Below are 13,343 nucleotides of genomic sequence, written 5' to 3'. Positions count from 1 at the left end.
GATGTTTATGCTAATTTAATCAATTAACTGTCAAGACACCTGTCGATCATTCTTGTGTACGGTTCCTACGATACAGAAAACGAAGCCGAGGTTACGCCGTTGGTGGCGCTGCATTTATGCTCCAGCATTAGCAACAGTCGAGAGAATTTACTGGGGAATATCGATCTTCGGGAAAACAGGAAACGCTGGCGTATTTATGATCTGCTGGGATTTCTTCACGAGCTAGGTCTTAATATGCACAACTGACCGGTAAGTTCAGAATTCCATGTTCTCAAAGTATTTTGTTTAATGATATAAAATTAGAAAAAAAAGCTAAGCCAGTAAACATATGTACATGTATTGTCGGTAAACTGGACATCCTCGCCATGTCACGTTTGTCATGATTGTTCGATAATGTTGGACACATGGGAAATAAAACGTGCGGAGTTCCGTTGATGGGCGCGCAATCGGTCAATCGTTTTGTAGAATGTAAGGTCTAACCACCATCAGCGGATCTTCTTTCTCATGTTTCTAATTCATGGCTGTCAATGGCTGTGGCCGATTGAAAAAGAATGTTAATGAATTGTTACTGAAGTCGGAGAATTTCCAAGCTTACAATAATACAAAATTCCATTCTGTTCTAGAAAATATACCTGATGTCATTCTTCTCCCGCACTCTAATGGAACGGGCTTCCCAAATTACTTGTGGAGGCTCATATCCCCTTATTAGAGTTCAAGCAAATACTAGTTACTACTACTCACTAGCAAATGGGTCTCCAGTGGTAAACAGTAGGCTATTCTATCTATCATGCACTCCATCCAAGAACTGCCTATCCATTAATGTGACTGAGTCGTCAAGTATATCAAGTTGGCACACCACCTGGAAAAAGAAGAAGAGACTCTTTCCAACTTTGTCCAGTGATGTCAGACAACTTGATCGTTTACAAACTGGATTCGGGACAACTTGAGCATGCAAGGCATAAATTTGACAGAGTGCGTCTCTCTATCAAAAATGGCAGTTCATCCTTTTTTGGACATTTTGTCAGGCCAATATCACTGAATATGTTCCCTTCCTGTCAAGGTTTCAAGTTAACACCCACCAGGTCATGGAGCAAACATTCATAAAGCAAAGGATCCACTAGAGGCGTAAATATTATTCAGCCGAACTAGACATACAGTCCTTTTGTGGCTACTCACAACATGCAAAATTGTCAAATTTGTCTATTCCAACCTAAAACACCTTTCAAAATTGGTCCAAGATGACTGCTTCATGGCTCAGTGTGAATGCTTAGGACTGGCAATGGAAGGAGGGACCACTGCCTCCCCCTCCCACTTTGTTGACTTGGGGTTAATGCCCTGTTCCCCCCCCCACCACTCTTGGCAGATCCTGTAATGGCTGATACCTGAATGGTCCCCCAACTTTGGAAATTATTCCCTTGTCGTTGTCGGTGAATACAAACCCCGAATGAGGACATCACATGCAGTCTTACACCGGATCCAAGTCAATCGAATCACCGAAAAGAAAAATTAAGATGTTTTTAACATTGGCTGTAAACTGCAGAAGAATCTTGACTGTTCATGTATGTCCATGTAAGGTGGTTGCGTTTGATTTTGTTTCAGGTCACGTTCACCAGTCTCCAGTAACATTAAACCTACAAAATATACCAAGCATGTCAGACAGGCAAGCCTCAGACATGGCTCGCAGCAAGGCAGCAAGACTGCTGAAGAGACACGGCAGTGCATCCTCGCTAATGAGCGGCAGTGAATATGGAGGAAGATACAAACATACCGGGTGAGTAGGTGGACTTTTCCAAATCTGGGAAGAGTTTCAATATCTTAATGTCTCAAGATTGTAACTGAAATAATGCATGATGGTAGCCCTAGGTACAACGTATAAATGGGCAAATCAATCTTTTCAGCACTTCAAGAGCTTTGTTGGAGTGAATGACTAACATTATCCACCCTACTGGCATAAGAAGAGCAATCACAGTGATCAGTCAGTGTTCATTGCAAGTTATCCTTATTTGGACATCAAGCTTTTCTATTTCCAGGGAGATTACAGGTGCACTGTAGTATGAGTCATTGAATCCCTAATGTTTCCATTTTGTAAGCTCACCAAGTTACTTTGCATGACTTGAGTCAGATTGGCATAGTAGGGCTTTCCTGATTCCGTAGGTTTTACCCAGAATATTCTCCTGGGGTTTTCCTCCCAACTCTAAAACTGTAACTGCTTCTCATACTACTAGTACTAGTCTCCTTTCTCCAGATGTGGGCGGTTTGGTGGCTGTATGAGGTGCCCTTGCATGCCTGAATTACATTATAACATTTGTAAGTTACGTTATATACCCGAGGACCTCCATGGAGAGCATTCCTGTAGCAGATTGAGGCCTACCCTCATTAAAAATGACAAATGAAATACGTCAGAGACACACCAAAGCATTTGGCGTTGTACATGTAGTGTAGTTTAGAGGCATATGTCTTCTTAGTTCTCTTATTCAGTGTTCCTGAAACCAGGAAAGCAACAAAATTGCAGTCATTGAAAATCCCATTGTACGATGAAGCAATGCTTCGCGCTTGTTGGTGACGTGGGAGAGATCTGTTTCATCATGTCAGAAAAACACCTGTCTGTAGAAATGTTGTGCACAAGGGCACTTGGGTGTGCTTTGAAGACCTACTGTTGTGAGCTGCAAATCGTGTCTTATGGCTGCTGTCTCATGGGGTGGGTGTTTGCGTACAGTGGTTGCGTATGTGTTTTATTTTGTACCAATGTGCTCGTTGCAGACCCATATGTAGGAAGTTTTCCAGGATACAGTGTAGGTGATTGTTTTTGAAATTTGCAATTTCATGAAATGAGATCAAGTCTGTACTTGTTTTTTTTTTTACCGTAAAGTTCAATGTTAGTAAACCATTTGTATATACAAATAATTTTCCATTGATCAAATTGTATCAGCTGTTCGTGCAGGTCAAACATTTCTATATATGTTGAGCACAGGCTCGGTGTTTGAAAGTCGTGCTAGTTTCAATCCTTTTCCAGTTATTTCCTTTGTTTTCATTCTGTAAGCACCTTAAGTCAGTTTCCCTATATGTTAGTTTAGAGCGAACAAAAAATATGTATTTTGGGGGTTACTTGACTCAACTTGAAACATGATGAACAACTTTGTTTCAAACCGATAAAAAAGTATGGTGCCAACCGTAAAGCCTAATTTTTGTGTACACATTGGCAATTAGTATTTACCTAGATACCAGTGATTACACATGCTGACATTTATGCTGTTACTGATGAGTGCACACACACAAAGATTTATCCTTGTGCTACCCTGATATGGTTTGTTGAAAAATTCGAGCCAAAATGGAGAGGAACACAAAACATAGTCATCCGCTGGCCAACCCTTTTTTCAATCTAATAGGACACACAAACACTTTCTGTGTGGCCTAATGGAGAATTGACATCAACTGGGTGAAGAGTGTATTCAGAGTGTTGATTGATTTCCCTTCTCATGTAAATTGTTCTGCAGTGGTTTGGAAAGATGCATTATTAAATACGTTGCCATGCATGCAGCAATTCTCATTGTCCCGCGTGGGGTAGATGCTTATTCGTATTTCATGACACTTTATATATCCACCTCTTCTTTTGTAGTAACCGTGCTGTTCTAATGTATCAATATAACACATTGAATGACTCCCAGCCTTTCCCCTTATAGACAAATGTAACATAAAGATGCTTGAAAATATGCTGCTGAGGATATTGATTTTTGCTCTTACATGTAGGTCTTTTTGTAGGAAGAAATCCTATACATGTAGCTCACATTGTCTGCAGCTTAGATAGTACAATCATAACAGAATTGATCGATCAAAGGTTGATGTCAAACCTTTTTGTTTGCACACAGGTTTAATTGTGTAATAATGATTTTCAGTTTAAGTCTTAAGATAAGACCCAACATGTTGGGTTCCTGTATTGGTATCTGCCAGCAATTTCTTGTGACAGTTTAAGGTAGCCTTTTGCTGTGTTTCACAAGTCGGTCCATCTGAAGACTCGTTTGGGAGATACATGTAAATTCCTCAGACTCCTTGACCAACTGCAATCATTTATTTATTCCTTTGGGCTCTTTAAACCAGTTTCAAGCTGGAACTGTATAATTAATTAATGCATTGCCCCACAGTTTTGCCAAGTGAGAAGCCCACATAAAGGACCGCTACTGTAATATATAATTCATTTAAAAGTTGGGGTTAAAAGCTGTTTGTACACAAGTGTACCAAGAGGAAGCAAATTTGCATGCCTTGAATAATATGGGCCAAATTCATTATTAATTGTGTTTGACGATGAGGGAGGTCGGTAGAGGTGGTTGAGAAGGCCAGTTTCCGCGATTACGTCATTGTCACAGGAACAGGGTTTCGTGTAGCTCTCTCTCGGACCTTGCTCCTTCTCTTGGCACACGTCTCAGTCCTGTCTCTGCGCCATGTCTCAAGCAGCAGTGGTCATGTTTGCACCCGCCGCGCACTCTTTTTCCCGGCAGCGTGGGATCAAAAGTCGGCGGCGGCCCAGTGTGCCAGCACAGACTAATCGGCTGTCGGTCCAAAATGGCAAGGGAAGAACTGAGAGTCGAGTCAGGTTAGTTGAGGATTAGTTCAGCAACAGCTCAGTTGTTGAAACCAGTGTTACCGTAAGCATGGTGAATTATGACACTTCATGGAAATTGCAGTAAAAAGCTTCATCTGAGTCAGTCTACATGGTCTTGGGTGATGATAACATACAAATGTACATGTGCATGTACTTCAACAAAAATTAGAGAATGTTGCCTCTTTCTTGTATTGAATTTTTTTTTCTTGACCCCCTCATACTGAGAAGTGATGGCATATTATTTAAAATGATGATGGAGCTGACGAAGGAAATTGTTTTGCATTATGTTCCAAGCATTCTCTTAGGTATCCATTCAAGATAGGGCGTCAGTAGTAATGTTTAATTTTTGATCTCTATGCAAAAAGAAAAGGCTGATAAAATTTTAAAGCCTATCTGCGAAGGGTTCACTTTTATGCAAACAAAGTGTTCCACATCAATATCGTAACCCTCCAGTTCACACTAATCAACTAGCCATTAACCTCAATGTGTGCACTACTTAGCGTTGATACTATCTGCACTTTGGATGGCGATTTAGCTTAAGATCGGATTTTGATCGTTCTAATTAGAGACACATGAGAGATTGCTTTGAACAAATCTTTGGTCCTGACCTACCAAATGACTAGCAGAAGATGTGTGGTCAAACCTGAAAAGCTTATGTTGGGGACGACCTGTGTTTTCTTCCCAGTGTGTAGAATTGTAGGCCGACAGTGAGTGGTCGTAATTGGCACTAGTGTAATGAGCCAGACAGTGGCAGGTTTTTCCTACACGAACCCTGAAGTGGCGAATAATTTGGCGCACTGGTGTAATTAGTCATGGTCGCATAGAGCCTCAAGAGGCTCGTTGTCAGCTGGTTGCCAGGCTGTAGTCTCTCGCTGTGCCTTGAGGAAGCTCTGTCGTCATGACGTTCCAGCTTCAACGAAGCCGATGTATGACACTTCCGGCCCATACGGGCCTAACGATCAGATCGAGGGCCCATACCATTTCATTTCTGTCCAAACTCAGGAAAAGGTATTCTTTTATGGTTCTCCTTTCTCATGTTGTGTAATGTGCGTCAGTCGCCATTTTTTCCTGCCAATTGTAATGTTGACATACGTAGTTTCAACTTCAATCTTATTGCTCACTGTGCCAATGAAAACGTAGTTGTTTTTCATTGTAATGATGCCTCATGTAATGAGATCTTATTTTAAAGAGCTCTCATGAAACTCATGTCAAGTGTCAAGCAGATGGTTGCTGAAATGTAATGATGCTTAAATAAAAGGCATGACTGAATATTTTGTATGGTACGTATATAGTGTTTCCTGGAAATAAGCCTCTTTAATTAGCAAATTAATTTGTTTTCTGTTAACCATTTCAATTAAGACTGTAAAGACTATATAAAACTGTAAAGGGATTTCATCCCTTTATACATGTACATGTAAATGTATATTTGTGAAAAAATTTTGAGACTGGTTATGTAGCTGAGATGTATGGATTTCATTATCTAAGTATTTTTTTTCAATTGGTTGAGAAAATTAACAGTTTCATCTATTTTTCACATGAACTGTTATGAAACTTAATAAAAGGTCAGTTTTTTGTGTGTTCATGTTACACAGATTCATCACAGTTTTTACTAAGCAGCCTTGTGTCAGTTTTAATTCTAAAATATGTTGTTTTGTCCTTGAAATACCCTTGTGTGTATTTAGCTTTGTGTTTCTGTAGAATTATTGGAATTAGAGGAATTTTGAAAGTTGTCTTTATGATACACATGTACTAAAGCTGGTGAAATTCAAACTTCTTTCTCAGGAATAACCACTGCAAAACACAGTGTCTTATCAAAATAATAAAATAATGGACCCAGAAACTAGTTTTGTTATGATTCCACAGTCCCGTACAGGTTATGCACATCTCATAAATTAGACCTGTTTATCCACAGGGTATTAATACTTGCTAGTCTGGTCTCATTAAGTGTAAGAAAACATGAGACATATACCTTAATGTGGTGCCATCGTAGTGGTGGTCTCTTCTGTAAAACTAGAAGTCTTTAGAACCTAGATTGAAATGACTGAATGACTGGCATCTTTGTCCATGATGTAAGGCACGGTCCAGATTACAAAAAGTGAGGAGATCAAAAGAGATGATAAAATGAAAAGCTGTAAGAAAAATCACCCAAACTTTGCATCCTTATCTCATTTTTCCTTGTATTCCTTTCGTGTACATCGGAAAAGCTCATTGGCCAGAAAGTTACCTCTTTTTTTGTATTTGCATATAACAAGCAGCCAATCGGTGATAGGCACCAACAGGAGCTGGGACATGATTTTACAAAGGAATAGTCTTGGCTCCTAGTTATGCGTCCAAGCCATTGTCACACTTGATCAACAATGTGGGGAGTCTGGAAAGCGATGGCCATTGAGCATTTCCTTGGAATAATGGGAAAAAAACATTTAAGAGTATCTATAGGGACTGCATTCCATGTTTAAATGGTTCCTTGCCATGTTACAATAACCATTACCGAGTACCAGCTGCAAGGGGTCTATAAATAGATGTAACACTGGAAAAAATGCTTCAGGATTTCCTATAGGACATATTGGGACTTAGAAAGGTAATTATTCAGATCCTCCAATATAAGCCAAGGACACCTTAGTCAAATGCATACATGTAGTGTAGCAATCACATGGCATTCTCATATCCAGAATCTTAGGCCGTGTCCGAATCACTTGGCTACGGCCGGAAATCACACACAACTCTATGGAAACTGGCTGTGGCCCCTACCATAGACTCGTGTGTAATTTCAAGCCGCAGCCAAGTGATTCGGACACGGTCTCTGTCGTGCTTTTCATTGGTTGGAAAAATATGAATGAATACCAGAGAACATCAAATATGCCAACAACTCAATATTTTTTTCCAAACATTGCTCCGAATTATAATCAGACTTAAGCAGTTCTCAGGACTTCTTTTGCTCTCTTCCTGTTCACCATGACTGTTTTTAAAAGTTTATTCCCAGCACAGAACAATTGCATTTGGGCTTGTGTAGCAAACCAAATAATAAACATAGAACATTGAACTCATTATAAAGCCATATTGAGGTAATCCAAACTTGGAAGCCGCAACTCCAGCGACACTCTTTTGCTTTTGCCCTTTGAAGTTCCAAAGTTCTGCTTGAATGTGTGTTTAAGGCATCACACACTTACCTTTTGCCTCTTTGAAGGGGAATGCTGGCCATTATGTGTTTAACGGGGACCCCCAGGGAGCAGATAGGAGACAATTTCCAAATTTTGTTTTTTAAATACTATGTAGGTTTGCCAAAGCTTAGCAGTTAGCATTTTGATTTTTTTCAGTACAAGTCGCTTTTCACAGTTGAAGCCCTATTCCGAGTGCCTTACATATGCCAGTGTTCCCCATAACTTTGTTTTGGACTTCCACGTCAGTAACCATGGCGATGCTAAATTACAATTTTAGACTCAGAGTCAATTCTTTTCTGAATGCTGAATCACGCAAGCGGTAAGTAGTTGTAAACTTGTAACTTGTCAACTGAGAAGCAGACAGGCAACTTGACCCATTCATTCAGTTGTGACAAAAGGCTGAAGACGATTGTGAATGTAAATATTTCCGGTAATGAAATGTCAAGTTTTTATTGCATATTTATCCATCACTAGTTACATTTATTTTTCATGGCTTGTAATTACTTATATATTGAGGAACATAATTAACATTTATCTGACACATTTGTGTCAGAACCAATTGCAGTGCACATGTATGGAATGCTTGAATCCCCCCCCAAAGCTGGAACAAATTATTGAGAAAGAAAGGTCACACTGTTCCCAAAGATTGCAAAATTACTGTCTGACAAGCTTTTTTTTAGAAGGAAACAACATTTCAGGGTAAAAATTAAAGTGTGACCAGGGACCATTCTGTAAATTTTCAGAGAGAAAGTTTGCGCGAAGGAAAACTCGACACCTTTCAGATTCAGTCGGTGCAAATATTCTGTCAACACTCTTTCTAAAAGTAATACTCAAATGACCTTGTGGGCCTTTGAGTTCCCCACAGCCATTTTTTTCATTTGATTATTTTCTTCTATCATTTATAATGTCCATTATATTTTGTGGATTTGCCATTTTTGTCTTCACAGCTCCGTCAGCACCGTCTCGTTTATGGACGAACCGGCGGACCCCAACAAGCAAGGGTCGAGCGTCAAACTGGAGCCCACGTATCAGATGGAACCCACCAAGCGCTTTCCAGTCAACACGGTCAAAGACATCCTAGGCGAGGTGCTGCAACATTACCTGGCCGAGGAGAAATACGAACCTGAGCTCTGTAAACAGATGACAAAGACGATATCGGACGTGAGTATTGTTTCCCCCGTCATGGCCGCCAGTGGAATGTATTAGTAACTCCTTTCATTACTCAGATAATAAACAAAGGAAGTAGTAGTGAATAAGTCACACAATGAGTGGATTACAGTTATAGGAAGGGATATGTCACGTTAGAAATCCAAATTTGTTTGGTTGAAAGGTGATTTGATGGCAAAACACCTTCGTGTTATGGTGACAGTACAGTATGAATTTTAGGAATAGGACTTTGGGGGGTCTTCCTTGAAGTATTACCTACTGTATGTTTTTCCTCATGGTCTCATTCCTTGCCAAATATTGAAGAGAATGCAAAGTATTTAAATGTTTATTTTTTGGCCATTCATGTGTCACATATTGTGAACTAGGCTTGTTGATGTGGGCAATAATTGGAACATCTTCTGTGAATTAATCCATGTTTCACTGGCCACTGGTTGTACACCCACACCCATCCCAACGCTGGCCTACTGGAGTCTGGTTGTTCACTTGATACATGTATCTGGTTCATCAGATTTTACAGTAAATTTTGTCCGTTATCTTGAAGATATAGAGGTACTCTTTTCAAGAAGTCATTCAAGCAGTATAAGCTTTTCAAAATTTTATTCTGGATCTTTACACGAATATTTCAGTTTAAATTTCACTTTTTTAAATTTTTCTTCTCAAGTAAATGTGTGTCAGCAGAGGTCTCTCATGCAAGGAATACTAGAAGCTTTCATTCCAAATTCCCAGTCTGTTATCTTGTCCCACTCAATGGAATAAGTAACTGTTTTCATTGTCTTTTGTTTTAAATTCTTGTGTTTTATCACAGTCACATTGAAGCTCTTACACATCACACCTGTTTTTATCCCAAATAATGTATTTGTTGAATGCCCTTAAATTATCCAGGTGATGTTCTCTTACTAAACGTGCTTCAGGACAATATATATCACTACACAAAACTATATTGACCAGCCTATTAATGAAATAGATTCAAAATGAAGATTTGTGTCCCTCAGAACCCATTTTTCTTCAACCAAATTGGGTGTGTTCATGCGTAGTTTCAATCCAATGAAAGATTTAAATCTCACTGCAAAACCTTTATGCTGCACCACCAAAGAAAATCCATGAATCAATATCCAGCTTAAAGAATGGAGTATGGATTAACCCGCCCTTTGGTGTTCTTTGTGTTTGCTGAGTCGAAAAAAGCTGCCTGACAACAGCGTTCACAAAATCCTTGAACCACTGTCAGATTGGGGGCTGGATTGGGAGGTGTGGCTTAGAAGCAAGGGGTGTGGCTTAATGGTATTTGACAAAATGAATATTTATAAGTCATGTGCAGGATAGTACACAGTAGACTTGACTTTAAATTCATATTGAATTGAATTATTCATAATAATGTGCATATACATTTCTTCCAGGTTTCATGAAATGGATAACGAATAGCTCTGGAGCCTACCACAAAATGATTGATTTTTTGGTCAACTGTACATGTACATAACACTCACACATGACATTACTTTGAAACTTTTAATGAGCATGATTTTGGTTGTCAAGGTGACCAAATACTGGCTGTACTGCAAATAAACACAGTTTTGAGTTGCATAGCATTTTGGGTTCTGGAAGTCCAGTTATAGACACGTTCATTTGGTGGCATTGAACTTTGGATATTTCTCAAGCAACAAGTTTTCATCAAACATAGAGGTGTGGAGTTACACAACCTACTTTGGTCCACTTTTGTTGATAAAATTGAACCTGGGCCCTTATTTATAGAGATGCTGTAAGCATAAACAACCCCCCCTCCGAAAAAAGAAGTTGCTTAGCAAATTAGTTTACCAGCAAAAAATCCATATAAACTGTATTTCTTTTGACAAGTTTATCCGCCAAATTTCTGCTTACTGCACAGATTTGCTTAGCAATCAGTTTTGATGAGTTGGTAAACATAATCAGGAAGGAGGAGGGGCAACAGTACTTTGAAAATAATGATAAAATGAAAATTGTTTGGCCGTTGGTTTGGCGTTGTGGTTCTTTCCTTGCCTTCCACCTTTGCAGTGTGGATCTGGTTTTCAGTCCCTACTTGACTCCGTGGGTTTTACCCAGAACATTCCTCTAGGGTTTTCCTCCCACCTGTAAAAGTCATCAGGGGTATGAGAATTCAGCTTTTTAGCTGATTTCTGCTTTCTTGTGTAGATGTTGACCCTGAATTTCAGCTTTTTTATACACCTGGTCTGTACAAAAGTGTTTTTACATTTCAGCGTTTCACTAGCTATTTTCAGCTTCAAAAGTTTAACTGCTTCTCAAAGTCTCCTCTCTACAGGTTTCTTCAGGCTTGCGCTGTGCCTAGGGCGCTTTTGGTTAATCCTTGGTGTCATTAGCAGAAATGATCAATATATCAATAACTACATGGGATCAAAAGTAGTCATGACTGTGTGGAGATTTATGTTCATTTCAGTCAACTAAGAGCCAAGTTGAAAATCACAAGATTGAAAGAAAGTTTGATTTTCTATTCCTTCAGGTTGTGAAGGCAAGAGTGAAGGAGCTCCAGTTGGGGCGTTACAAGATTATCGCCCTTGTGCATATTGGCGAGCTACGGGATCAGGGTCTGAAGATCAGCAGTAGATGTCTGTGGGATGCAGCCCACGACAACTCTTCATCCTACGAATTCCGTAACAACTCTCTTTTTGCCACGGCAATGGTCTTTGGTATCTACCACGAATGAGGCTGCAGGAGAACACATTTGTGGGCGTGGGATGTGAGGTAATGGACTCTGTCTGCGGGATTTTAGAAATAGTACATTAATGGTTGTATTATTGGCATTGGCAGAGTTAGTCATCACTTTTGAGTTTCCAATGGCTACTCAAATTTTATGTTATGAATTTGTACAGTTTTGATAAAAACAGACAGTCAGTATGAGAATATTTCTGCTCGTCCAACTTGTCCGAAGGGCTTTTTCATGGGCATTCAGAGTTGTTTGAGTTGAGATGTACATGGCTTGCGTGCCTTGTGATTTCACATGCAATCCTTTTTGGTGAAGAAGGTCATCAAGCCATGTCAGTCAGTTTTCCGGGTGATTTCTCGCATACCACTCGCTTAGCAAGCAAAAGATTTCTGTGCTGCCTAGAGACCGGTGAACGTTTTCCAGGGTATACATGGCGCATACCGTCAGCTTCAATTTGTGAAGGGGAGGGGGAACATGTAAATGTAAATACAGGCTTAAAGAGAGTATTGGTATTGGAAATCTTTCAGTGGAGTTTCTACATAGTTGCCGAGAGTCACTGGTACCCTGGAAGTATTGCACAATAAAACCAATAAATGGGAACAGATACATGGCTGTCATTTGGTCTTGTAGCGGGTCCATGGGTTACCTGTCATGAGCCTTAGTAGTTATTTTTCATGTAGCTTATTCTCTAATTTGTTCAAGATTTTTTTGCCTTTTCACACATGAATAAATTTCGCACCACTGGTTTACTCTGCCCAATTTCAACATTTGTAGCCTATAGGTATCACACATACATAGTGTTATTGAAATATATGTGCAGTGATGCACGAACAGAGAACCTTGAACAGCTTGATTCAACACAAAAAGCTGGAATGTTGTTTTCGATTTCTATTGTGAACTAGTTTTGTCCTGTTGGTAAAAGGAAGTAAAAGTGCCTGTATTTCTGTGTTCATAGTGACCATTTCTGAAGGCGTCCTTTGAACACCAGGAGGTACATGCATTTCCCTTCATTTTCAAAAAGAAAAACAAAAAGGAAACACAGACAGGTTAAAAAAACTACAGGTTTGCCATGTGTAGTTTGTAACTATTCTACTGTCACAATTCTCTTGCAAGGGCATTTTAAATGGAAAACCTGGATGTTGGCTTAATTCCAGAAATGAGTTAACGGCCAAAGGGGTGTGAAAAATTAAAGAATTGTTTGTTCATTGCAGATTATAAAGTTTTGTGGAGTTCTGCATGGCGCCCATTTCTGTATGGAAACAAGAATAAAATGAAAGCCCTCTCTTTTTTTCACTTGCAGCTCCTTAGCATTTCTGGCCTAAAAAACCTTGGTCCTCAAGACTTGTATGGTGCCCTGTATTCCTGACATTGATTATTAAGTCTTTTCAAATGAGTTAACACCGATTTTCGTCCTGCTGATATGAGGTATTTTCAAAATGATCCCTAACTTATCTCTGAGATAATCTTGATTTCTGGTTGACTAGTGTCGTAGTAGCAGAGGGGGAAAAAATCAACATTGGATAAAAACTATTTATTTTTGTAGAACTAAGAGTTCATTGAGAACAGTCAAGAAATCACTTTGCAGACGTTCATATTGATCCTAGGTATAATTTATTGCATTACTTCTCCATGCATTGTTCCCCTAGAGACTTCGTTATCTGCGTGAATATTAAGCTGTAAATATTTTTGTATGCACTTCAGTATGGGAATGTAGAACTTTGGTATAAAC

At 39.4% G+C, this 13,343-nt stretch overlaps 1 protein-coding gene across 4 annotated transcripts; it reads left to right on the top strand.

Moving 5' to 3' along the window:
• The first annotated feature begins 94 nt into the window (after positions 1–94).
• Positions 95–11,822, top strand: LOC147795027 (dynein light chain Tctex-type 5-B-like). Of its 4 annotated transcripts, XM_087132325.1 has the most exons (4): positions 95–249; positions 1,600–1,771; positions 8,703–8,916; positions 11,411–11,822. In XM_087132325.1, the coding sequence occupies exons 2-4, from the start codon at positions 1,650–1,652 to the stop codon at positions 11,612–11,614; spliced, it is 540 nt and encodes a 179-aa protein (XP_086988451.1). In that variant the 5' UTR covers positions 95–249; positions 1,600–1,649; the 3' UTR covers positions 11,615–11,822. The 4 variants fall into 4 exon arrangements, with proteins under 4 accessions (XP_086988451.1, XP_086988449.1, XP_086988453.1 ...); XM_087132323.1 differs by lacking the exons at positions 95–249; positions 1,600–1,771 and adding an exon at positions 4,362–4,588; XM_087132327.1 differs by lacking the exons at positions 95–249; positions 1,600–1,771 and adding an exon at positions 5,162–5,605.
• The last annotated feature ends 1,521 nt before the right edge of the window (positions 11,823–13,343 follow it).

This window comes from Acanthaster planci, unplaced genomic scaffold (assembly GCF_054643075.1).
Source record: "Acanthaster planci isolate LZ-2023a unplaced genomic scaffold, COTS_SCS Contig211, whole genome shotgun sequence".
Lineage (NCBI taxonomy): Eukaryota > Metazoa > Echinodermata > Asteroidea > Valvatida > Acanthasteridae > Acanthaster > Acanthaster planci.
This window is presented reverse-complemented; position numbering and strand designations above follow the sequence as displayed.

Bases quoted from the DNA above. Each gene is read 5' to 3' on its own strand.
- LOC147795027 (XM_087132323.1), top strand. From the start codon at position 4,437: ATGTCTCAAGCAGCAGTGGTCATGTTTGCACCCGCCGCGCACTCTTTT. The intron at 4,589-8,702 runs GTTAGTTGAGGA...TTGTCTTCACAG, and splicing joins AGAACTGAGAGTCGAGTCAG to CTCCGTCAGCACCGTCTCGT. The intron at 8,917-11,410 runs GTGAGTATTGTT...CTATTCCTTCAG, and splicing joins TGACAAAGACGATATCGGAC to GTTGTGAAGGCAAGAGTGAA.